The sequence below is a fragment of the Pecten maximus genome, chromosome 7 (genome assembly GCF_902652985.1).
Source record: "Pecten maximus chromosome 7, xPecMax1.1, whole genome shotgun sequence".
Taxonomy (NCBI): Eukaryota; Metazoa; Mollusca; class Bivalvia; order Pectinida; family Pectinidae; genus Pecten; species Pecten maximus.
In genome coordinates this window covers 34,285,267-34,313,169 of record NC_047021.1, presented here as the reverse complement: position 1 = coordinate 34,313,169, position 27,903 = coordinate 34,285,267, and the positions used below count along the sequence as shown (strand labels likewise).

The window sequence follows — 27,903 nt, the reverse complement described above, 5'->3', positions numbered from 1 at the left end:
AAATTTACTCACCGACCGCTGATTTCAATGGCGGCGGAGATCATCAGAGACGACTACCGAAATGTTTTACCGGAGTGATTTAATGTCATGGCTTCTAAATACACCTTGTATCTATCAATTTGGTCCGATTATTAATTAACCCCATGATCGGGAGTGACAACACACGCTATCGTTATCCCCATTGTCAGGCAGGGCATTTGGGGGAGAGGTGTGAAATCTTGCGGGGGGTCACGACAAACACCTGTCCAGTGGTCAGTACAGGTAATTTTTTTGTTCGAATCATGAGATGTCAATTACCTATAATATCATAGCTAACGGGCCATGAAAAAAGTTCGATACATCGAAAACTTTGATTTGTAAAAAATCGAATCATGCATAGGTTCGTTAGTAGCATTATATAGTAAGGAAATTCGGGACCAAGCAAAAAGTTCAATACAGCGAGAAATTCAAATCAACGAAGTTCGAATCATCGAGGTTTGACTGTACTTTAAAATTCTTGAAACTGGAAAACTTGAAGCTTCTTTATTTAAATACACTATACTGTGGAGTTACAACAACAGAAACATTTGAGTATTACAGGACCTATAGACCTTTTGTTTGTGACTTTTAAGTTCATTGATGTTTATTGTTTCTTTATTCAGCAATGGAGGATATGTTTGGCTCGTTTGACGGTGACAATTCACTGAGAGAAGACAGAAGGTGAGTGTCGTAGACGGAAACACCAGTTTTTGTTCAGCTATCACAGTAGGAGAATTATCAGGATTATGATCTAGATTTTTCACAGTTGAGTATCAACGATGAAAAAATGTCAAATCTTCTTATGAACAAATGAATGAATGAGTCTCAGCAATTTCAATTTACAAGTGTAACCAGGTTAATGTAATCAATGTAATTAGTGCACAAACCTGTAATTAAAAGTTTTACCTTGACAGCTCTGTGTCGTCGTGGAGTGTGGGAGCCAGCCTATCTAAAGACATGAGTAACACAAGCGGACCACAGGTAACACTGCCTTTATACATTTCACATGAAACTAGGGCATCATATCCCTATTGCTTTAAAGCAACAACATATTTCTTTCTTAAAATAATTTCATTATGTAGATTCTCCTTTCTCTCAGGTGTACATGGTCATTGTTGAGACTGGCTGGAAAACAAAATGACCAATAGGTGGCCATCATGGTTTTGACATTTTAAGATTTCTATTGCTATTTCTTAGAAAGTATTCAATGAATTGTTCCAAAATTTCATATCTAGGTTCACATTGTTTGATTAAAAGATACAGAATGAATTCAGAATGAAATGTACCAACATCGTAATCTAAGGTTGACCTTTGAACTCTAACCTCTGTGACTTTCTCTGTTCTAGACCCCTGACAGGTTACAGAGTCCTCTGGGTGAATTTGAACAAGAGCATAATGACCTGGTGTCCAGACTAGCTGAACTACAACAGGAGAAGTGGAATATGGAGGAGAAGGTATGTACAGTACTTAAGGGCAAACGGAGACCTCAGATATTTTAGAAGATTTTTTTGTCCGTTTCTTTATATTCTTTGTCATAACAAATATACAGTGTACCTCCAACTTGAAAAAAAGGAAAAGTGGGATTTCTATATTACAATTGAATTTCTATAGGTGCTGTGCTTGCACAGCCACTTCCAGAAGTACCCGGCGAGGTTGGCATGGACCAAATCTTTTGGGACTCCCAAGAGAAATCAACTTTTGCTTATTTCTATGATAAATCCTGATGAGTTCAGGATGGCACTGAACAATTTCTTCACAAAAAAACCCCAAAAAAACATAAAACAAAACAAAAAATAAACAAACAACACACTATCCATTCCTGTGTTTTTCATGCTTTTATATAGCTGAAGATGCCTATTTGAGATAAATTATAGAAAAATGTTGAATTTATTGACAGTTACATTGTACCTGCTTTATCACTGAATATTCATAACTGTTTTCGGCACAAACTATTTTGCTTGCTGCCTGGTTTGTGCAAGGGGAGGTAACTTGTATATACCCTTGTTGATGCATTTTTGATGCAACATTGGAAAGTCACCTCATAGGTTGATAAAAATGGCCCTCACCTTTGGAATAGTTTTTATACTCACACTTTTCAATTGGCAATCCGGAAGTGAAATATCCTATATTCATCTTAAATGAATGTAGAATACTTCTGATTGGCTCTGGCATAATTTCAAAGAAATACAAAAAATGGCCGTGTTGGTTGAGCTGGTCATTTCCGCAACAGAGACTCTGGAATCATTAAACAGGTTGCATTGTTTTGAAATGCTTGTATAGGTAACATGAATGTGCAAATTCAACAAATCACCAGAAAAGACAAGGCAGGCCCAGTCATCAGTAACAGTAAATTTCTGAGACAGTTTCTTCTAACAAAGTTATCAAAGATCAAATATCTTATCATGATCCAGATCAATTGATATGTAAGAAAAAAAATGCAGTAAATTGAATGAACACTTTGGAAAAAATATGTGCGATAGTAACTTATGGGAATATTGCTGGGAAAAATTGTCATGTGATTGATCAAGAAATGTGATGGACAGATTTGTCACTGACATTGCAACCGACACTAGAAAAAAATATTTTTCAAAGATATGACGAAGTTTACGTCACATCGATGGAAGTGAAATAAGTTAACCCTGTTTATTCCTGGTAATCCTGCATCATTTAGCGGATGTTAATGCAACCACATCCTTTTCAAAGGAAATCACATTCCTAAAAATGACGTGATCATCAGTAAAACGACCAAGAATGTACAATTACTGTCAAAAAACTAAAACTATCCTGTTTCCTGCCATTTTACATTGATTTACTACTTGCTTCTCTCCTTAAATTTGATCTCTTGTGCACAGTACCTATGGGTGGCCTTGAAATTTTGATTTTGATTTGCTTTTGACAGGTATCTCATCTTGAGATGAGCACTGCAGCTATGGCAGAAGATCTTATCGCCAAAACAAAAATCATAGAGCACTATGTGATGGATAGTCGAACAGGTATGTAGTGAGCTGTTCTCACTAAAGACAAAAATCATTTACCTCAATCAGATATGGATAGTCCATCTGTCTAATGCCAAACTTATAAAGCATAAGAAATAAGTTTTTTGCACATTCAAGTTGTCAAAAACAGTACCATGTGATTCCATATAAAAGGCATATTGACCAGTTGTGCGAAGAAATCTCGACTGGTAAAAAGGATTTTAGCTGGAGAAAATCTGGTTGATTGGATGTTTCTAAAAAAAGATTTTGCATTACTTCCCCTTGGTGTTGTCAAACAATGTCATGTTTTTCACACAGATACAACAAATGATAACTTTCTAACTTCGTCTATAATTAAAACAATATGTGCATATTTTCATGTAAACCATTCAGAGACATTATATGCATTGAGCAGATCTTGAATTTTCTGTGATTTGATATATTGTAGATCCAAAATCACACAGTGGAAACCATGACGACAAACTGACATTAAAGAAAGTGCTCGACCTTGTGAATAAGTCAGATGAACAGGGACTGAAGGAGATGAACCGGAAGTTACAACGGATGCTGGAGGAAACTCTAACCAAGAACATGCACCTCCAAAAGGTAAGTGTCTGGAGGAAACTCTAATCAAGAACATGTACCTCCAAAAGGTAAGTGCCGAGAGGAAACTCTAACCAAGAACATGTACCTCCAAAAGGTAAGTGTCTGGAGGAAACTCTAACCAAGAACATGTACCTCCAAAAGGTAGGTGTCTGGAGGAAACTCTAACCAAGAACATGCACCTCCAAAAGGTAAGTGTCTGGAGGAAACTCTAATCAAGAACATGTACCTCCAAAAGGTAGGTGTCTGGAGGAAACTCTAACCAAGAACATGTACCTCCAAAAGGTAAGTGTCTGGAGGAAACTCTAATCAAGAACATGCACCTCCAAAAGGTAAGTGTCTGGAGGAAACTCTAACCAAGAACATGTACCTCCAAAAGGTAAATGTCTGGAGGAAACTCTAATCAAGAACATGCACCTCCAAAAGGTAAGTGTCTGGAGGAAACTCTAATCAAGAACATGCACCTCCAAAAGGTAGGTGTCTGGAGGAAACTCTAATCAAGAACATGTACCTCCAAAAGGTAGGTGTCTGGAGGAAACTCTAACCAAGAACATGCACCTCCAAAAGGTAAGTGTCTGGAGGAAACTCTAACCAAGAACATGCACCTCCAAAAGGTAAGTGTCTGGAGGAAACTCTAACCAAGAACATGCACCTCCAAAAGGTAGGTGTCTGGAGGAAACTCTAACCAAGAACATGCACCTCCAAAAGGTAAGTGTCTGGAGGAAACTCTAATCAAGAACATGAACCTTCAAAAGGTAAGTGTCTAGAGGAAACTCTAACCAAGAACATGCACCTCCAAAAGGTAGGTGTCTGGAGGAAACTCTAACCAAGAACATGCACCTCCAAAAGGTAAGTGTCTGGAGGAAACTCTAACCAAGAACATGTACCTCCAAAAGGTAAGTGTCTGGAGGAAACTCTAATCAAGAACATGCACCTCCAAAAGGTAGGTGTCTGGAGGAAACTCTAATCAAGAACATGTACCTTCAAAAGGTAAGTGTCTAGAGGAAACTCTAACCAAGAACATGTACCTCCAAAAGGTAAGTGTCTGGAGGAAACTCTAACCAAGAACATGTACCTCCAAAAGGTAGGTGTCTGGAGGAAACTCTAACCAAGAACATGTACCTCCAAAAGGTAAGTGTCTGGAGGAAACTCTAATCAAGAACATGCACCTCCAAAAGGTAGGTGTCTGGAGGAAACTCTAACCAAGAACATGTACCTCCAAAAGGTAAGTGTCTGGAGGAAACTCTGACCAAGAACATGTACCTCCTAAAGATGGGTGTCTGGAGGAAACTCTAATCAAGAACATGTACCTCCAAAAGGTAAGTGTCTGGAGGAAACTCTAACCAAGAACATGAACCTCCAAAAGGTAAGTGTCTGGAGGAAACTCTGACCAAGAACATGTACCTCCTAAAGATGGGTGTCTGGAGGAAACTCTAATCAAGAACATGTACCTCCAAAAGGTAAGTGTCTGGAGGAAACTCTAATCAAGAACATGCACCTCCAAAAGGTAAGTGTCTGGAGGAAACTCTAATCAAGAACATGTACCTCCAAAAGGTAAGTGTCTGGAGGAAACTCTGACCAAGAACATGTACCTCCTAAAGATGGGTGTCTGGAGGAAACTCTAATCAAGAACATGTACCTCCAAAAGGTAAGTGTCTGGAGGAAACTCTAATCAAGAACATGCACCTCCAAAAGGTAGGTGTCTGGAGGAAACTCTAACCAAGAACATGTACCTCCAAAAGGTAAGTGTCTGGAGGAAACTCTGACCAAGAACATGTACCTCCTAAAGATGGGTGTCTGGAGGAAACTCTAATCAAGAACATGTACCTCCAAAAGGTAAGTGTCTGGAGGAAACTCTAATCAAGAACATGCACCTCCAAAAGGTAAGTGTCTGGAGGAAACTCTAATCAAGAACATGTACCTCCTAAAGGTAGGTGTCTGGAGGAAACTCTAACCAAGAACATGTACCTCCAAAAGGTAAGTGTCTGGAGGAAACTCTAACCAAGAATGTGTACCTCCAAAAGGTAAGTGTTTGGAGGAAACTCTAATCAAGAACATGCACCTCCAAAAGGTAAGTGTCTGGAGGAAACTCTAACCAAGAATGTGTACCTCCAAAAGGTAGGTGTCTGGAGGAAACTCTAATCAAGAACATGCACCTCCAAAAGGTAGGTGTCTGGAGGAAACTCTAATCAAGAACATGTACCTCCAAAAGGTAGGTGTCTGGAGGAAACTCTAACCAAGAACATGTACCTCCAAAAGGTAGGTGTCTGGAGGAAACTCTAATCAAGAACATGTACCTCCTAAAGGTAGGTGTCTGGAGGAAACTCTAACCAAGAACATGTACCTCCAAAAGGTAGGTGTCTGGAGGAAACTCTAATCAAGAACATGTACCTCAAAAAGGTAAGTGTCTGGAGGAAACTCTAATCAAGAACATGTACCTCCAAAAGGTAAGTGTCTGGAGGAAACTCTAACCAAGAACATGTACCTCCAAAAGGTAAGTGTCTGGAGGAAACTCTAACCAAGAACATGTACCTCCAAAAGGTAGGTGTCTGGAGGAAACTCTAACCAAGAACATGTACCTCCAAAAGGTAAGTGTCTGGAGGAAACTCTAACCAAGAACATGTACCTCCAAAAGGTAAGTGTCTGGAGGAAACTCTAACCAAGAACATGTACCTCCAAAAGGTTGGTGTCTGGAGGAAACTCTAACCAAGAACATGTACCTCCAAAAGGTAAGTGTCTGGAGGAAACTCTAATCAAGAACATGCACCTCCAAAAGGTAGGTGTCTGGAGGAAACTCTAATCAAGAACATGTACCTCCAAAAGGTAAGTGTCTGGAGGAAACTCTAATCAAGAACATGTACCTCCATGTAAACTGTAACTCCTAAAGGTTGGAATGTGCAAGTGTTTTACTGTTTAATTTCTTAACCTACATGTACCTGCCTCAAGGATTGAAATTTATTTACAAGAGTAGATGTTGGAATATTGTTTCAATAGTTGTAGTACATTGAACTGGAATATGAAAATGAATCCCTGATTGTTATTCTGAAAAACACGGTTGCATGCAGTACACATGTGTCCCTCTGGGATCTCCTGTTTCTGTTACCATGGGATCAAATAATGCAGTAAAAAAAAAAAAAAAAAAACACAACACAATATTCCCTGAACTGGGTTGACCGAAATAAAATATTTTTCTGCTATTAACACTTATTGTCGAACATATCTGGATAAAGAATGCTTCAGACATACAATTTTTTGTTTGTAGGAAATAGGTTGTTTATAAATACAGATTTCTATGTCAGATGTTGGGATAACTGTGTCAGATGTTGGTACAACTGTGTCAGATGTTGGTACAACTGTGTCAGATGTTGGTACAACTGTGTCAGATGTTGGTACAACTGTGTCAGATGTTGGTACAACTGTGTCAGATGTTGGTACAACTGTGTCAGTTGTTAGGACAACTATGTCAGATGTTGGTACAACTGTGTCAGATGTTGGTACAACTGTGTCAGATGTTGGTACAACTGTGTCAGATGTTGGTACAACTGTGTCAGTTGTTAGGACAACTATGTCAGATGTTGGTACAACTGTGTCAGATGTTGGTACAACTATGTCAGATGTTGGTACAACTGTGTCAGTTGTTTGGACAACTGTGTCAGATGTTGGCGTAACTGTGTCAGTTATTGGTGTATCTGTGTCAGATGTTGGTGTATCTGTGTCAGATGTTGGGACAACTGTGTCAGATGTTGGGACAACTGTGTCAGATGTTGGTACAACTGTGTCAGATGTTGGCGTAACTGTGTCAGTTATTGGTGTATCTGTCCCAGGTGTTGGCACAACTGTGTCAGATGTTGGGACAACTGTGTCAGATGTTTGGACCACTGTGTCAGATGTTGGTACAACTGTGTCAGATGTTGGCGTAACTGTGTCAGTTATTGGTACAACTGTGTCAGATGTTGGCGTAACTGTGTCAGTTATTGGTGTATCTGTCCCAGGTGTTGGCACAACTGTGTCAGATGTTGGTACAACTGTGTCAGATGTTGGTACAACTGTGTCAGATGTTGGTACAACTATGTCAGATGTTGGCGCAACTGTGTCAGATGTTGGTAAAACTATGTCAGGTGTTGGTACAACTATGTCAGATGTTGGTGCAACTGTGTCAGATGTTGGCGCAACAGTGTCAGATGTTGGGACAACAGTGTCAGATGTTGGGACAACTGTGTCAGATGTTGGTACAACTGTGTCAGATGTTGGCGCAACAGTGTCAGATGTTGGCGCAACAGTGTCAGATGTTGGTACAACTGTGTCAGATGTTGGGACAACTGTCAGATGTTGGTACAACTGTGTCAGATGTTTGGACAACTGTGTCAGAGGTTGGCACAACTGTGTCAGATGTTGGGACAACTGTGTCAGAGGTTGGCACAATTCACTGTGTCAGATGTTAGCATTGGTTTCATAATTCTATAGTCAAATATGTTGATGATAAAATAGAATTTTGCAAATAAACTGTGCTACATTTGTATTTACTCTTCCTTTTGTACTGAATTGATAACAAACATTTCACAAAATAAATACGTGTATGCACCAATATTGTTTATGTGAAAATTCTGAATATCTAGCTATAGCCAGCTCTTTTGTGCAGGCATGGCTAGATTCCTCAACTCATGTGCTGAATATTCCTTGGCCAGTAACTAGTTAAACACTTGCATGAAACATTGCAGTAATCTCCCTTTGTACAGGAGGCTACTTGCCTGGCCAAAAGACTGCTTAGCTGATAAAACTATACAGAATGCTATACAAAGCAAATTTTCTTTGCACTTAGGCTGTATCTATAGTAGGCTGGCCAATGAAGTCCAAGTTAAAATGTTTCCTGAAGGCTTGTTGAATTGGACTGGGCATGAAGGATGTGTGGTCAACTGAGGTAGAGGGATGGAACCTGTTAAGGATGATCAAAGCAAACTTTGGTCTAGAGCATCCATTGTTTTATTAGTACAGTATATCATCTGCCCGACATCAACTTTTCACTTTAAGCACCTTCTTCACAATAACCAAGAAGCCCAGAGACCTGATATTTGACCTGTAGCATGCAGGGGTAAAGGACTACCAAGCTTGTTCAAATGAATGAACTTGACCCATACATTCAAGGTCACAGGGGTCAACTATGCTAAAACCTCAGTAACCAAGAAGGTCAGATACTGTATATTTTCGGTGAAAGGTTACTTTATTTCAATGAATTAACCTAGGCTACTCTTATATTTCATTGAAGGAGAAATCTGCCTAGCATCTGTATTAATGACCTAGATCAATTTCAAAGTTGATTTAGTTGCATAAGAAGCAGGTGAGTGATACAGGCCCATTGTGTCTCTTGTAACCTGTGTTTTTTCTTGTGGTTCCCTCTTTTTACCTGTATTGGTTCTTGTGGTTCCCCCTTTTGTACCTGTATTAGCTCTTGTGGTGCCCACTTTGTTCCTGTATTGGTTCTTGTGGTTCCCCCTTTTGTACCTGTATTAGTTCTTGTGGTTCCCCCTTTGTACCTGTATTAGTTCTTGTGGTTCCCCCTTTGTACCTGTATTAATTCTTGTGGTTCCCCCTTTGTACCTGTATTAGTTCTTGTGGTTCCCCCTTTGTACCTGTATTGGTTCTTGTGGTTTCCACTTTGTACCTGTATTAGTTCTTGTGGTTCCCCCTTTGTACCTGTATTAGTTCTTGTGGTTCCCCCTTTTGTACCTGTATTAGTTCTTGTGTTCCCACTTTGTACCTGTATTAGTTCTTGTGGTTCCCTCTTTGTACCTGTATTAGTTCTTGTGGTTCCCTCTTTGTACCTGTATTAGTTCTTGTGGTTCTCCCTTTGTACCTGTATTGGTTCTTGTGGTTCCCACTTTGTACCTGTATTAGTTCTTGTGGTTCCCACTTTGTACCTGTATTGGTTCTTGTGTTACCACTTTGTACCTGTATTAGTTCTTGTGGTTCCCTCTTTTTACCTGTATTGGTTCTTGTGGTTCCCCCTTTGTACCTGTATTAGTTCTTGTGGTTCCCCCTTTGTTCCTGTATTAGTTCTTGTGGTTCCCCCTTTTGTACCTTTATTAGTTCTTGTGGTTCCCCCTTTGTACCTGTATTAGTTCTTGTGGTTCTCCCTTTGTACCTGTATTAGTTCTTGTGGTTCCCACTTTGTACCTGTATTAGTTCTTGTGGTTCCCACTTTGTTCCTGTTTTAGTTCTTGTGGTTCCCCCTTTGTACCTGTATTAGTTCTTGTGGTTCCCCCTTTGTTCCTGTATTAGTTCTTGTGGTTCTCCCTTTGTACCTTTATTAGTTCTTGTGGTTCCCCCTTTGTTCCTGTATTAGTTCTTGTGGTTCTCCCTTTGTACCTTTATTAGTTCTTGTGGTTCCCCCTTTGTTCCTATATTAGTTCTTGTGGTTCCCACTTTTGTACCATTGGACTAGATGGATCAGGATTTTAAAGGATTCGACTGGATTGATAATGATTTTAAAGGGACAGAGTTTGTTTAGACTTAGTTAATGATGATTTTAAAGGGACATAGTTTGCTTTGACTGGATTGATAATGATTTTAAAGGGACATAGTTTGCTTTGACTTGATTGATAATAATTTCAAAGGGACACAGTTTGCTTCGACTTAATTAATGATGATTTCAAAGGAACAGATTTTGCTTGAACTTGATTAATTATCATTTCAAGATTGATAATAATTTCAAAGGGACAAAGTTTGTTTAGACTTAATTAATCAGGATTTTAAAGGGCTTATATGTATTTCGGCTATGGTTTAATGGTACATTGATGGTTAAAATAGGGGAAATGATTTAACTATTAAACAAAAACATATATAGCACATGAAGCTATCTCAATTAAGCATGGAACATCACTGCCTAAAGAAATTCAATAAAGAAAACATAAAGAGAAAATAGCCTTGACCTTCTTATACATAAATGTTTCTGTGACCAAGCCATCCATTTTCTTTTTTATCCTGCCATTTCCAGCTATTTGCCTGGGGTCGTAATGTTTATTTCTATTCGTTAGTTACCCAGAGCCATCATGCTGGTCCCCCAGAGACAAGCCATGGATGACACCTTACCAGTTAATCTAGGGTCATATCAGGACCACACACAACCTTATGATTGGATTCACCTAATGGATTCAGATACAATTTCCCCATATTAGGATCAGGAGAGTCCTTAATTGTCCAACAAGTTTATCAGCGCATGGCCCTCTACTCTAACTCAGGTGTTTAATGCTACAGCTCAGAACTATTTCACGAGCTATTATTGCCTTTTGACCTGGATATTTGTACTAGGCTGATACATCAAACAGAATATAATATATTGCAAATACTGTTTTAACAGCAACATATCAAATTTCTGTAATTCAGTGTTTAAGGATGGATTTCCTTGACCAAATCAACATTACTTGGTCAGCCAAATCTCACAATGGAGATTATGTGATTAAGACAAAATATGATCGAGAGGCTGTTTGATTTGTGTGGGAGTTGTGTGATGTCAAGTTTATACTGGGAGTTGTGTGATGTCAGGTTTATACTGGGAGTTGTGTGATGTCAAGTTTATACTGGGAGTTGTGATGTCAAGTTTATACTGGGAGTTGTGTGATGACAAATTTATACTGGTAGTTGTGTGATGTCAGGTTTATACTGGGTGTTGTGTGATGTCAAGTTTATACTTGCAGTTGTGTGATGTCAAGTTTATACTGGGAGTTGTGATGTCAAGTTTATACTGGGAGTTGTGTGATGACAAGTTTATACTGGGAGTTGTGATATCAAGTTTATACTGGGAGTTGTGTGATGACAAGTTTATACTGGGAGTTGTGTGATGTCAAGTTTATACTGGAAGTTGTGTGATGTCAAGTTTATACTGGGAGTTGTGTGATGTCAAGCTTATACTGGGAGTTGTGTGATGTCAAGTTTATACTGGAAGTTGTGTGATGTCAAGTTTATACTGGGAGTTGTGTGATGTCAAGTTTATACTGAGAGTTGTGATATCAAGTTTATACTGGGAGTTGTGTGATGTTAAGTTTATACTGGGAGTTGTGTGATGTCAGGTTTATACTGATAGTTGTGTGATGTCAGGTTTATACTGGGAGTTGTGTGATGTCAAGTTTATACTGGGTGAAGTGTGATGTCAAGTTTATACTGGGAGTAGTGTGATGTCAAGTTTATACTGGAAGTTGTGTGATGTCAAGTTTATACTGGGAGTTGTGTGATGTCAAGTTTATACTGGGAGTTGTGTGATGTCAAGTTTATACTGGGAGTTGTGTGATGTCAAGTTTATACTGGGAGTTGTGTGATGTCAAGTTTATACTGGGAGTTGTGTGATGTCAAGTTTATACTGGGAGTTGTGTGATGTCAAGCTTATACTGGGAGTTGTGTGATGTCAAGTTTATACTGGGAGTTGTGTGATGTCAAGTTTATACTGAGAGTTGTGATATCAAGTTTATACTGGGAGTTGTGTGATATCAATTTTATACTGGGAGTTGTGTGATGTTTTATATATCGTGTTCTAGAGCATAGGTCAGAGGTCATAGATTTGAAGGCTTTGCAAAACACTTTATTCTAAATTTGGTACTAATGGGTTTAAGCATACAACAGTTCTGGCTGCCTCTGCGCAAATTCTGCCAGCTTATAAAGTGATATAAACAGGGGTTAGATATCTGACCTTGTTTTTTTCTGTATTTCTTGTAGTAATTAATTTTTCTGTTTGAATTCATAAAAAAATCAATAAAAATCAAGTGAAATATTATCTTCCTGTTTCATTGCACATATGAATAAAATTCATGGAAAAATCAAATGAATTCGCAGTCAATATATCATGGGGAATTATGACATGTGATTCCCTGCCTCTTTGTATCTATTCAATCTACGTCGCTGTCACTCCGTATTACTCAGCTTTAATTGAAATTAAGTAATCTCCTAGAGATCTGGAGCAAAGGAGCGTACTGTGCTTGATACAGTGTTCTGGCAGTCACCGATGTTCTGGCGATTTGGTATAATTGATGGACCTGCCAGCTACCTTCAGCTTTCCTTAAGCAAACACTACCAAGACATTACTCAGAAGAAATCCAATGTTGTCAAAGTTATATTTAATTAACAGTCTGATATTATGTGAAATGAATCATATTTTACCGATAAGATTGAAATTGTAATAAGAATTAAATGTGTTAATTAAAGATTAGCAGATTAGATTAACACTATTGAAATGTACAATAGATTTTTTGTTTGTCAGCTAAAATATGTAATCCTTATATAAAAGCGACAACTTTTGTATTGAATATCATCACTACAGTAATTTGTATAGAATTTATATGATTATCTAATTAGATTCTGGCATAAAGTATGTGATTCCCTGTGGCATACAGTTAGTACAGTGATTCTCTGTGACATACAGTTAGAACAGTGATTCTCTGTGACATACAGTTAGTACAGTGATTCTCTGTGACATACAGTTAGTACTGTGATTCCCTGTGACATAGTTAGTACAATGATTCCCTGTGACATAGTTAGAACAGTGATTCCCTGTGACATACAGTTAGTACAATGATTCCCTGTGACATAGTTAGTACAGTGATTCCCTGTGACATACAGTTAGAACAGTGATTCCCTGTGACATACAGTTAGTACAATGATTCCCTGTGACATACAGTTAGTACAGTGATTCTCTGTGACATACAGTTAGTACAGTGATTCTCTGTGACATACAGTTAGAACAGTGATTCCCTGTGACATACAGTATATGCAGTGATTCCCTGTGACATACAGTTAGAACAGTGATTCCCTATGACGTACAGTTAGAACAGTGATTCCCTGTGACATACAGTCAGTACAGTGATTCCCTGTGACATACAGTTAGTACAGTGATTCCCTGTGACATACAGTTAGTACAGTGATTCCCTGTGACATACAGTTAGTACAGTGATTCCCTGTGACATACAGTTAGTACAGTGAGTCCCTGTGACATAGTTAGAACAGTGATTCTCTGTGACATACAGTTAGAACAGTGATTCCCTGTGACATACAGTTAGTACAGTGATTCCCTGTGACATACAGTTAGAACAGTGATTCCCTGTGACATAGTTAGTACAGTGATTCCCTGTGACATACAGTTAGTACAGTGATTCCCTGTGACATACAGTTAGTACAGTGATTCCCTGTGACATACAGTTAGTACAGTGATTCCCTGTGACATACAGTTAGAACAGTGATTCCCTGTGACATACAGTTAGTACAGTGATTCCCTGTGACATACAGTTAGTACAGTGATTCCCTGTGACATACAGTTAGTACAGTGATTCCCTGTGACATACAGTTAAGTACAGTGATTCCCTGTGACATACAGTTAGTACAGGTGATTCCCTGTGACATACAGTTAGTACAGTGATTCCCTGGACATACAGTTAGTAACAGTGATTCCCTGTGACATACAGTTAGAACAGTGATTCCCTGTGACATACAGTTAGAACAGTGATTCCCTGTGACATACAGTTAGTACAGTGATTCCCTGTGATATACAGTTAGAACAGTGATTCCCTGTGACATACAGTTAGTACAGTGATTCCCTGTGACATACAGTTAGTACAGTGATTCCCTGTGACATACAGTTAGTACAGTGATTCCCTGTGACATACAGTTAGTACAGTGATTCCCTGTGACATACAGTTAGAACAGTGATTCCCTGTGACATACAGTTAGTACAGTGATTCCCTGTGACATACAGTTAGTACAGTGATTCCCTGTGACATACAGTTAGTACAGTGATTCCCTGTGACATACAGTTAGTACAGTGATTCCCTGTGACATACAGTTAGTACAGTGATTCCCTGTGACATACAGTTAGTACAGTGATTCCCTGTGACATACAGTTAGTACAGTGATTCCCTGTGACATACAGTTAGTACAGTTGATTCCCTGTGACATACAGTTAGTAACAGTGATTCCCTGTGACATACAGTTAGTACAGTGATTCCCTGTGACATACAGTTAGTAGTGATTCCCTGTGACATACAGTTAGTACAGTGATTCCCTGTGACATACAGTATGTACAGTGATTCCCTGTGACATACAGTTAGAACAGTGATTCCCTGTGACATACAGTTAGTACAGTGATTCTCTGTGACTTACAGTTAGTACAGTGATTCTCTGTGACATACAGTTAGAACAGTGATTCCCTGTGACATACAGTTAGAACAGTGATTCCCTGTGACATACAGTTAGAACAGTGATTCCCTGTGACATACAGTTAGAACAGTGATTCCCTGTGACATACAGTTAGTACAGTGATTCCCTGTGACATACAGTTATTACAATGATTCCCTGTGACATAGTTAGTACAATGATTCCCTGTGACATACAGTTAGAACAGTGATTCCCTGTGACATACAGTTACAACAGTGATTCTCTGTGACGTACAGTTAGTACAGTGATTCTCTGTGATATACAGTTAGTACAGTGATTCCCTGTGATATACAGTTAGAACAGTGATTCCCTGTGACATACAGTTAGTACAGTGATTCCCTGTGACATACAGTTAGAACAGTGATAACCTGTGACATACAGTTAGTACAATGATTCCCTGTGACATACAGTTAGTACAATGATTCCCTGTGACATAGTTAGTACAGTGATTCCCTGTGACATACAGTTACTACAATGATTCCCTGTGACATAGTTAGTACAGTGATTCCCTGTGACATACAGTTAGAACAGTGATTCCCTGTGACATACAGTTAGAACAGTGATTCCCTGTGACATACAATTAGTACAGTGATTCCCCGTGACATACAGTTAGTACAGTGATTCCCTGTGACGTACAGTTAGTACAGTGATTCCCTGTGACATACAGTTAGTACAATGATTCCGTGACATACAATTAGAACAGTGATTCCCCGTGACATACAGTTAGTACAGTGATTCCCTGTGACATACAGTTAGTACAATGATTCCCTGTGATATAGTTAGTACAGTGATTCCCTGTGACATACAGTTAGAACAGTGATTCCCTGTGACATACAGTTACAACAGTGATTCTCTGTGACGTACAGTTAGTACAGTGATTCTCTGTGACGTACAGTTAGTACAGTGATTCTCTGTGACATACAGTTAGAACAGTGATTCCCTGTGACATACAGTTAGTACAGTGATTCCCTGTGACATACAGTTAGTACAGTGATTCCCTGTGACATACAGTTAGAACAGTGATTCCCTGTGACATACAGTTAGAACAGTGATTCCCTGTGACATACAGTTAGAACAGTGATTCTCTGTGACATACAGTTAGTACAATGATTCCCTGTGACATACAGTTGCTACAGTGATTCCCTGTGACATACAGTTAGAACAGTGATTCCCTGTGACATACAGTTAGTACAGTGATTCCCTGTGACATACAGTTAGTACAATGATTCCCTGTGACATACAGTTAGTACAGTGATTCCCTGTGACATACAGTTAGAAGTGATTCCCTGTGACATACAGTTAGTACAATGATTCCCTGTGACATAGTTAGTACAGTGATTCCCTGTGACATACAGTTAGAACAGTGATTCCCTGTGACATACAGTTACAACAGTGATTCTCTGTGACGTACAGTTAGTACAGTGATTCTCTGTGACATACAGTTAGTAGTGATTCCCTGTGACATACAGTTAGAACAGTGATTCTCTGTGACATACAGTTAGTACAGTGATTCCCTGTGACATACAGTTAACAGTGATTCCCTGTGACATAGAGTTAGAACAGTGATTCCCTGTGACGTAAGTTAGAACAGTGATTCCCTGTGACATACAGTTAGAACAGTGATTCCCTGTGACATACAGTTAGAACAGTGATTCCCTGTGACATAGTTATTACAGTGATTCCCTTTGACATACAGTTAGTAGTGATTACCTGTGACATACAGTTAGTACAGTGATTCTCTGTGACATACAGTTAGAACAGTGATTCCCTGTGACATACAGTTAGAAAAGTGATTCCCTGTGACATACAGTTAGTACAGTGATTCTCTGTGACATACAGTTAGAACAGTGATTCCCTGTGACATACAGTTAGAAAAGTGATTCCCTGTGACACACAGTTAGTACAGTGATTCTCTGTGACATACAGTTAGAACAGTGATTCCCTGTGACATAGTTAGAAAAGTGATTCCCTGTGACATACAGTTAGTACAGTGATTCCCTGTGACATACAGTTAGAACAGTGATTCCCTGTGACATACAGTTAGTACAGTGATTCCCTGTGACATACAGTTAGTCACAGTGATTCCCTGTGACATACAGTTAGTACAGTGATTCCCTGTGACATACAGTTAGAACAGTGATTCCCTGTGACATACAGTTAGTACAGTGATTCCCTGTGACATACAGTTAGTACAGTGATTCCCTGTGACATACAGTTAGTACAGTGATTCCCTGTGACATACAGTTAGTACAGTGATTCCCTGTGACATACAGTTAGTACAGTGATTCCTGTGACATACAGTTAGTACAGTGATTCCCTGTGACATACAGTTAGTACAGTGATTCCCTGTGACATACAGTTAGAACAGTGATTCCCTGTGACATACAGTTAGTACAGTGATTCCCTGTGACATACAGTTAGAACAGTGATTCCCTGTGACATACAGTTAGTACAGTGATTCCCTGTGACATACAGTTAGTACAGTGATTCCCTGTGACATACTGTTAGAACAGTGATTCCCTGTGACATACAGTTAGAACAGTGATGTCCTGTGACATACAGTTAGTACAGTGATTCCCTGTGACATACAGTTATTACAGTGATTCCCTGTGACATACAGTTAGTAGTGATTCCCTGTGACATACAGTTAGAACAGTGATTCCCTGTGACATACAGTCAGTACAGTTATTCTCTGTGACATACAGTTAGTACAGTGATGTCCTGTGACATACAGTTAGTACAGTGATTCCCTGTGACATACAGTTAGAACAGTGATTCCCTGTGACATACAGTTAGAACAGTGATTCCCTGTGACATACAGTCAGTACAGTTATTCTCTGTGACATACAGTTAGTACAGTGATGTCCTGTGACATACAGTTAGTACAGTGATTCCCTGTGACATACTGTTAGAACAGTGATTCCCTGTGACATACAGTTAGAACAGTGATGTCCTGTGACATACAGTTAGTACAGTGATTCCCTGTGACATACAGTTATTACAGTGATTCCCTGTGACATACAGTTAGTAGTGATTCCCTGTGACATACAGTTAGAACAGTGATTCCCTGTGACATACAGTCAGTACAGTTATTCTCTGTGACATACAGTTAGTACAGTGATGTCCTGTGACATACAGTTAGTACAGTGATTCCCTGTGACATACAGTTAGAACAGTGATTCCCTGTGACATACAGTTAGAACAGTGATGTCCTGTGACATACAGTTAGTATAGTGATTCCCTGTCACATACAGATAGTACAGTGATTCCCTGTGACATACAGTTACAACAGTGATTCCCTGTCACATACAGATAGTACAGTGATTCCCTGTGACATACAGTTAGTACAGTGATTCCCTGTGACTAACAGTTAGAACAGTAATTCCCTGTGACATACAGTTAGAACAGTGATTCCCTGTGACATACAGTTAGTACAGTGATCCCCTGTGACATACAGTTAGTACAGTGATTCCCTGTGACATACAGTTAGTACAGTGATTCCCTGTGACATACAGTTAGAACAGTGATTCCCTGTGACATACAGTTAGTAGTGATTCCCTGTGACATACAGTTAGTACAGTGGTTCCCTGTGACATACAGTTAGTAGTGATTCCCTGTGACATACAGTTAGTAGTGATTCCCTGTGACATACAGTTAGTACAGTGATTCCCTGTGACATACAGTTAGAACAGTTATTCCCTGTGACATACAGTTAGAACAGTTATTCCCTGTGACATACAGTTAGAACAGTTATTCCCTGTGACATACAGTTAGTACAGTGATTCCCTGTGACATACATTTTGAACAGTGATTCCCTGTGATATACAGTTAGTACAGTGATTCCCTGTGATATACAGTTAGAACAGTGATTCCCTTTGACATACAGTTAGTACAGTGGTTCCCTGTGACATACAGTTAGAACAGTGATTCCCTGTGACATACAGTTAGAACAGTGATTCCCTGTGACATACAGTTAGTACAGTGATTCCCTGTGACATACAGTTAGAACAGTGATTCCCTGTGACATACAGTTAGAACAGTGATTCCCTGTGACATACAGTTAGAACAGTGATTCCCCGTGACATACAGTTAGTACAGTGATTCCCTGTGACATACAGTTAGAACAGTGATTCCCTGTGACATACAGTTAGAACAGTGATTCCCTGTGACATACAGTTAGAACAGTGATTCCCTGTGACATACTGTTAGTACAGTGATTCCCTGTGACATACCGTTAGTACAGTGATTCCCTGTGACATACAGTTAGAACAGTGATTCCCTGTGACATACAGTTGCTACAGTGATTCCCTGTGACATACAGTTAGAACAGTGATTCTCTGCGACAATCGGCTAATACAATGATTCTCTGACTGTCCATGCAATTTAACCCCTAGAAAGCCAGCGGATGTGTAAATATACACTTAGTATTGAGGAGGGTTGAGGCTACTACGACTGTCCCAGAGAGCATACAGCTCCAGTCAAATCAATATAACTGCCAGTGTAAGGCCTACCCGGTCTCTGTAAAGCATTTTGTAAGATTTAGCTGTGGGCTGATGATAAGACCTAGGTCCCTTGAGGATAACAGGCTCCTCGGCTATAAAAAATACTCCATTACAATTATTTCGTGAGCCATGACCTTGTCAAGATCTAGTCCTGAACCTACCTTGACCTTGTCAAATCTGTACAACAGACACATGCACATGCGAATAGCATGTCCAGAAATATTTTTTTATGATGGAGTATTGGTTGACTAATGAATGAAGCTGTATCTCGTAGATTTTTCATCCTTCTTTCAATTTTTCTTGGTGCTAATGGCCAAAAGTGTGATAACCTACAAGAAAAGTGAGAAAATCAAAATCAGCCAAAACAAATGTATAGGAATGGAAGTGATAATCTGCATGCCTTGTCAATGGTGGAATATATCTAGTCTTTCTTCAACACGTGTGTTATTAATATGTTAGTGTTGTGATGCCGAAGGTTGCAAAAACATATTTCGTAAATGAGATAAGCTTATGTCAATGCACAGCATCCTTTGTGTCATCTGTCTTCCATCCGTAAACTTTTTTTTCTAAAAATCGCTACATGTCATGAACGACTGAGCTGATTTTGACTAAAATCACGCCCAAGTAAACAGTATTGATTCCTGTATCAAGACCATGGCTGGCAGTGATGATCCCAGTATTAAGGTTAACAATATTGATTTCGGTATTAAGGTCCAGGTAAGTCATGTAGATTCCAGAATGAAGACTAAGATTAGCAGTGCTGGTGTCAGTATCAAGGTCCAGGTTAGCAATGTTGATCTGAGTATTAAGACTAAGATTAGCAATGTTGATTCCCGTACATATTAAGGCTAAGGTTAGCAATGTTGATCCCGGTATTAAGGCTAAGGTTAGCAATGCTGATTCCCGTACATATTAAGGCTAAGGTTAGCAATGTTGATCCGAGTATTACGACTAAGATTAGCAGTGCTGGTGTCAGTATCAAGATCCAGGTTAGCAATGTTGATCCGAGTATTAAGACTAAGATTAGCAATGTTGATTCCCGTACATATTAAGGCTAAGGTTAGCAATGTTGATTCCGGTATTAAGGCTAAGGTTAGCAATGTTGATTTCGGTATGAAGACTAAGATTAGCAGTGTTGATTCCAGTATGAAGACTAAGATTAGCAATGTTGATTCCAGTATTAAGGCTAGAGTTAGCAATGTTGATTCCGGTATTAAGACTAAGGTTAGCAATGTTGATTCCAGTATTAAGGCTAGAGTTAGCAATGTTGATACCGGTATTAAGGCTAAGGTTAGCAATGTTGATTCCAGTACATATTAAGGCTAAGGTTAGCAATGTTGATTCCGGTATTAAGGCTAAGGTTAGCAATGTTGATTCCAGTACATATTAAGGCTAAGGTTAGCAATGTTGATTCCGGTATTAAGGCTAAGGTTAGCAATGTTGATTCCTGTATTTTAAGACCAGGCTTTGCAGTTTTGATTCCTGTATTAAGACCAGGATTATCAATCTTAATTACAGTATTAAGGCTTTAGTTAGCAAAGGGTAGCAGTACTGATCCAAGTTAATGTGTTAGGGCGCAGGTTTTCAGTATTCATTCCAGTATTAAGGTTCAGGTTAGCAATGCTAGCCCCAGTATTAAATTTCATGTTAGCAGAGTATAAAGTCCAGGTTAGCAGTGCTAAACCAAGTATAATGGTTCAGGTTATCAGTATGCATTCCAGTATTAAGGTTCAGGTTAGCAGTTCTGAACCCAGTATTGAGGTCAAGGTTAGCAATGTTAATCCCTGTATCAAGATCGAAGTTAGCAATGCTGAATTCAGTATGAAGGGCAAGGTTAATAGTGGTAATTCCAGTATCAAGATCGATGTTAGCAGTGCTGATTCCATTATTAAGCCCCAGGTTAGCAGTATTGATCCAATGCCCAGGTTAGCAATGTTGGTTCCAGTTTTAGTAGAATCGTGTTGATTTGGATGATTAGATTACAGTAGTATTGATTTGAGAGACGGACATATTTATTGATGAAGTGCTTCACTCCGGGACATTGCCCGTCCGAGAAGCCGACGTGCTGTGGCCATCACTCATCTTGTTGCTTTTAGACAAAAACTGTATTGAATCCATTAATTTGTTCCTCTCCTTTACTGACTTGTGGAGTATTAATGACATCAAAATCGTAATTATTTTTTTCTCCTTTTCTTGATAGGATCTGGAAATGCTTTCTGAGGAGGTTGTTCGACTGAGCAAAATTCAGCATGTCGGTAAAACAGAGGCTGGCCAGTGCAATCAAGACAGTAGTCAGGAGAACAACGTATCTGAGGGAACTGTTACCATGGAAATGAAAATTACACAAGCCACATGACACAGAACACCTGGTGAGATGGACTATTTAAAATAACATTTGTCTTGATGTCGCTACGTTAGATGGCTATAAGGACACGAGAGAAAGGTCTACCAGACACTTCGCGATCCTAGAGTTTCCCCGCCACAAAGAATCACGACAGCATGCCATCAATCTACACGGGGTTCACGACGTGGTTGCTGGATCGCAAAGGCCACGTTTAGAGGAAAAGAAAGTTATCATAATCCTATTGACAGAACTGCCATAGCACTGTTTAATAATACTCTGTACTGTCGTCTGCTGCTATCCATCCTCATATGTAGACATCGCCGCCATATTTTTCATCATTCCAATCATTTATTATCTATTCGGTTTATCAGAACATCTGCTACAAAATCTGGGTTGTAAGCTGTGCTTCTCTGACCCCAGAGACAAAATAATAATGAGCATTTGTCATGCAAGTCACCAATCCAACCGTATTTGCACGTCTGTCGTGACCCGGTGCAATTAGGTTAATAGGTCAAAGGTCAATTGTGCCAAAACAAATATGGAATGAATACCATACGACCATCAACAATTTATATAGCCTTAGCTCAGCGTCACGACATGTGAAGAAGCTGCTGGCAATCAGAATGTTGTTAATCAGAGTACACACGCATTATTCTCATCTGTAATATCTGACAAATTTTTCAGACATATCTAAAGTATCCTGTGTATCGTTCAAAGGGAGAAATCGGGCGGATGGGTCGATAAGTATTTCGTAGGTGGACGGGGGCAGTGGTAAAAGATTCCTACGACTACTTGGGCCGAGAACGATAAAAGTTACTACAGAATAGATGTTTGTCTATCGAAGCTACAGAGTATGGACAGACGTGTGGACAGACAGTGTGGACAGACATGTGGACGGACGGACGTGTGGACAGACAGTGGGTACCTGTAGTTAGTATATGCCCAGCAATCCCTTCTTTGGCTGAGAAAGTATGGTAAAGTTCCTAAATTAAGTTAAAAACATGCATGACACCTGTTGTTTTCTTTGGTGAAGAGCTTTTTACAGGTTGCCGAAAGTTTAAAGACAAATGCCTTACTGAGAAATGTTACTGCTTTCCTAGCTAGTTGATGGTATCATACTGCAGATTTGGTTTTTTTCTCGTGGGGTTATCTTTATCGCTATTTTCGGGGTTGAAATAAAACCGCAAGAAATAAATACATTTTAAAATAATTGGCCTGTTACATAATGCCCACGAATTTTTTAACCATAAAAACTGAACCATCGTTAACTACTTCATTAACAGTAATTTTGCGATGTTTTTGTATGTATTTTACAGGCAAGCAGCCTTCCATACAGATTCAGTGGTGGGAATTTTGTTAACACGAATACCATTGCTGAGAGTTTCTAATGCTATCATGTGTTATAAAATTTATGTTGATTTTGCGATTGTTTTTTTTTTTTTTTTTTTTTACAAGTTATGTTGCCAAACTGTGACTGTTATATTTCGTTATTCTATGTTTGTTACATCGTATTAGATTATATTATTGAATCCTAAATATATAGATATATATATATATACCGCATGATATTTAGTGTTTCTGAAGTCTTTTCCTGTTTCCTGTTTTCTGCCTTTGGTGCTTTATTTTCTGTATCATGGGGTAGCTTCTAGGAAACCTCCGGGTCCAAGAGAACTTCCGCCAATCATGTAATGCGGAAATAATACGTTTAAAGCTAAACTGTTAGCTAATGAATTATGATACATATTGATTAATGAATAAGTGTCCAATTCCAGGTGATGCGCATGTGTGATTATGAAGATGTTGTCGAATTATTTGGTTAATCACTAAGACATTGACCAGGTTTATCGACAAAAGGCTTACTGAAAACAACATTCGTAGATTCCATCAATAAATCTCTTGAGATGTGTAGTTGCCAAAGGTCCCAGGCCAATACAGCTTTTGTGTATTAAGCACAACAGAAAAAAAAACATACCACGTTGTCGACAGTCGACAGTTTGACACACAATATTGGAACCGAAAAAAGACATCAACCTTTACTGGTAGACCGTGTTATCTTTAAGAACTTGTCTCGAGTCAAATTTAGGAATTTATTTTGGTCCCTTAAAATCTAAGATGATAGGAAGTGTTAAGACCTACAAGACAAAGATTTCTCAGTTTTCGTTATAAAAATCAGGCCGTAACCTACTCTCGGCAGCGGTCCTAGCCTACTTTCATTTCTGAAATAAGTGTCCTCTGTAGCAGTCCTAGTCTACTTTCATTTCTGAAATAAATGTCCTCTGTAACAGTCCTAGTCTACTTTCATTTCTGAAATAAGTGTCCTCTGTAGCAGTCCTATGTCTACACTTCTGAAATAAGAGTCCTGTATTTTTTTAAGTGTCCTCTGTAGCAGTCCTAAGTCTACTCTTACTTCTGAAATAAAAGTCCTGTGAATTTTGGAATTGTTCTCTGTAGTAGTCTTAGTCTACTCTTAATTCTGAAATAAGAGTTCTGTGTAGAGCATTAGCCAATTCGTATCGGTAGTGACCGTATGTAAAACTATTATGAATTACTTCGGTTAGTTGTGCTTTGCTGTAGTTATAGGCAAAAACGTGATTTCCTTTTCTCATTTTGGGGCAATGCTTAAATTACAGAGACAAAAATCTGTTGTTCTGAGTACAGGTTGAGACCTTACTTGATTACAGATGTTCTGTATTCACGCCATACTTTAGTGAGACATTAGTTACGTGCTATCCTGTGCTCAGTTTGAGGCCATAGTTTAGTGAGAGAGTAGTTACGTGCTATCCTGTGCTCAGTTTGAGACCATACTTTAGTGAGAGAGTAGTTACGTGCTATCCTGTGCTCAGTTTGAGACCATACTTTAGTGAGAGAGTAGTTACGTACTATCCTGTGCTCAGTTTGAGGCCATACTTTAGTGAGAGAGTAGTTACGTGCTATCCTGTGCTCAGTTTGAGGCCATACTTTAGTGAGAGAGTAGTTACGTGCTATCCTGTGCTCACTTTGAGGCCATACTTTAGTGAGAGAGTAGTTACGTGCTATCCTGTGCTCACTTTGATGCCATACTTCAGTGAGAGAGTAGTTACGTGCTATCCTGTGCTCAGTTTGAGGCCATACTTTAGTGAGAGAGTAGTTACGTGCTATCCTGTGCTCAGTTTGAGGCCATACTTTAGTGAGAGAGTTACGTGCTACCCTGTGCTCACTTTGATGCCATACTTTTATGACAAAGATACGTGAAGGTATCGTGTTCACTTTGAAGCCATACTGTTAATAGAGAGACGTATATGCGCTTGCGCTTTTCTGGGATCATTTCAGCGATAATATTGGTAATATTTACCATGTATTATTATTATCATGCATGCTATACAGTTAAAATCATTTTGCCGAGGTCAGTGCGTCGTGCTATTAACCCGACGATAAGCATACTAACCGAGAACGAAGTCAAAGGCTGTATGTAATTTATCGGGTTCTTATCGTTAAAACGACGAAATGATCGAAAGTAAAATGTCGTCTTTTTTATACATGTATAGTTTCTATTGATTCAGTGATTACTTTCTCCTCTTTTTCCTGACATTTGATTGGTGCGTTTGACGTCACAACAAAATTCTTGAAATGTCGGTTTTAATTGAAGCCTGTGAAATATTAGAATATTTCATCACAAAACCCGTGTATATATCGTTTTCCCTAGTAGCCAGTTTGTATTCACTGTTTTTATGTCATTGACACCAATTTCTTGTCAGATAAAGACTGGAATTTTTTATTAAAATTGGTGCCGTCAATGTAATTTATGATAACGATCTATCATTCCTGGAACTTAAAAAAACCTTATGTGATACATTAAACTTAAAACAGAGATTAAAATATTTATACAAACTATTACGGTGTTGTTTTCACTTATTATAACCCGAGGTTACGTGTTATTGTATTTGGGATTTATTTCACTGGAGTTATTTATTTTTCAAAAGTTACAAAAACACCAGCTTTAGCGATTGTTTTTGTAACTTTTGTAAAGATAACTAACGAGAGTGAATAAATGTCATATACAATAAAAAAAAAACAGTTTTTGTGGCCCCATTGCAATAAAAAAAAACTATTTCGAGAATGGTTACGATGTCATTTGGAGCGTAATGGTATGCCCTGTATTGAAATGCCGCTAATTTATATGTAAAACTGACAATTTTATAATATGCGGAAGTATTAAACTTTTTTCAAATTATAAGTAAGTGATAAGTTAATAATCATCAAATCATCAAATTGATAGAAAGCGGACTACTTTTTGTTTGTTATCATCGAAGCGACCTTCACGTGTCAGCCAATCAAAACGTCACAAATACGTGATTAAAAAGTAGTCGCGGTCAAAGGTCAACGTGTCGGCCAATCAAAACGCATTTACAGTTTGTACCCATATATTGTGGTAGAATGTTTATATAGCACCTGTTTCATATAATTTCATGATGCTAGAAAAACATTGGGTGTACAATATTTGTAAAAGGTGCCTCCATTTAAATCATATACATAGCGACCCAGGCAATTTGTTTCCATGACGACAATATCTGACTTTTCATCATCACTATACCATTACGACCCCCCTTCCCTTTTTGGGAGGTTGTGGCGTAGTCGATAGCAGCAAAACATATTTTTTAGGCTAGGCGAGCTAGTGCCGTGGATCGCGAGTTTTAAGCCCAGACATGACACTTGTCAAAAATTGTCTTTTATGTGTTTTATGTGATATACATATATAGTCACCCATATCAAACTGTCTTAAACCCCTGCCAATAAACATCCTGAACTGACGTCAGTAACGGTCATATTGCAGTAAATATTGATAAAGGGTATTCTAGTATGACAAACACTTGTAAATATAAGCGCCACGATTTGACAGCGACGGCTGCCTTTGTCAATGACGGATGACTACAATCGATCGTCCTGCACGAGATCGTATTCTCGTAATGGGCGAGTTGTCTCTACATCAAGTCGTCCACCTGGTAAAACCAGTTCTCGAGACACTACAGAGCTGCTTGTGGCATTTTACAGTATTTTGCTTCGTACATCGGTTCGTCTCATCAAACTCTCTTCCGTCCTTCCATCTGTCCGTTTGTGGTACGTCTGTCCTTCCTTCTGTCCGTCTGCGGTACGTCTGTCCTTCCTTCTGTCCGTCTGTCCTTCCTTCTGTCCGTCTGTGGTACGTCTGTCCTTCCTTCTGTACGTCTGTCCTTCCTTCTGTCCATCTGTGGTACGTCTGTCCTTCCTTCTGTCCGTCTGTGGTACGTCTGTCCTTCCTTCTGTCCGTCTGTGGTATGTCTGTCCTTCCTTCTGTCCGTCTGTGGTACGTCTGTCCTTCCATCTGTCCGTCTGTGGTACGTCTGTCCTTCCTTCTGTCCGTCTGTGGTACGTCTGTCCTTCCATCTGTCCGTCTGTGGTACGTCTGTCCTTCCTTCTGTCCGTCTGTAGTACGTCTCTCCTTCCTTCTGTCCATCTGTGGTACGTCTGTCCTTCCATCTGTCCGTCTGTGGTACGTCTGTTCTTTTTTTCTGTCGCATACAGAAGTTCATTCACAATTCCGTTCATTCAGCCGATACGTTGTATAAGGTCAAATGTCACTGTTATTATATTAAAGGCTGCTGAACGGTTTTAAAGTCAGTATAAATAATATGGAATCTCTACAAACGTAAATAGGATAAGAGTCTTGTTTGATCGTCAAGTGTTCGTGAGTCTTGGTAGAGCTGACAAAGGTCATACGACGACTGTCCAGATAAACCTTTCCAAACAAAGACAGTACTACAATGCTACAAAGATCAAATTTTAAACGGAGATGAAATCCAGACTTATTTTCTGTTATCTCGACCGTGTTTCGTATTGAAGACGCGACTTCTGGTCATCCGTTGTCGTGTCATAAACAACTTCCTCTTAAGAACCGCTTTACATAAGGTCATGGGAAAGGTTGTCAAAATTGTTCAAATAAATGACTTTAAATCAATTGTAGATTTACAAGTGTGAAATGCATTAAAATGTTTAATATTCTGAATATCCAATAATACTTATAATGTAACATTGAACTTTGTGACACTGTTTGATTGAAAGACTATTAAGCTTTTCAAAGGGTTGAGCTTGACCTACTTTTAGGGGCGTAAAAAATTCGTGGAAAATTCTCTAATAAGACTTGCAATATTTCTCTAAAAAAACTTCTACAATATTTCTCTAAAAAATCTTCTACAATATCTTGCATGTACATACAGAATGTTGGATAGAAAATTATCGTATTTTTTCTGGATGGTGA

At 38.9% G+C, this 27,903-nt stretch overlaps 2 protein-coding genes across 2 annotated transcripts in view; one reads left to right on the top strand and one right to left on the bottom strand.

Annotated features, from left to right (window-relative positions):
• Positions 1-25,502, top strand: part of LOC117331181 (GRIP1-associated protein 1-like) — a 49,283-nt gene extending 23,781 nt beyond the window's left edge. The window contains exons 23-28 of the mRNA XM_033889779.1: positions 642-699; positions 933-999; positions 1,365-1,472; positions 2,918-3,011; positions 3,442-3,599; positions 21,489-25,502. Of these exons, the coding sequence (XP_033745670.1) occupies positions 642-699; positions 933-999; positions 1,365-1,472; positions 2,918-3,011; positions 3,442-3,599; positions 21,489-21,644 (641 nt within the window). The 3' untranslated portion in view covers positions 21,645-25,502. The remainder of the gene's footprint in view (positions 1-641; positions 700-932; positions 1,000-1,364; positions 1,473-2,917; positions 3,012-3,441; positions 3,600-21,488) is intronic.
• A 1,152-nt stretch (positions 25,503-26,654) lies between these two features.
• LOC117331180 (TRAF3-interacting protein 1-like) lies at positions 26,655-27,194 on the bottom strand. The gene has a single exon (XM_033889778.1). It carries the CDS (start codon positions 27,192-27,194, stop codon positions 26,655-26,657), a length of 540 nt encoding a protein of 179 aa, XP_033745669.1.
• Positions 27,195-27,903: the final 709 nt, after the last annotated feature.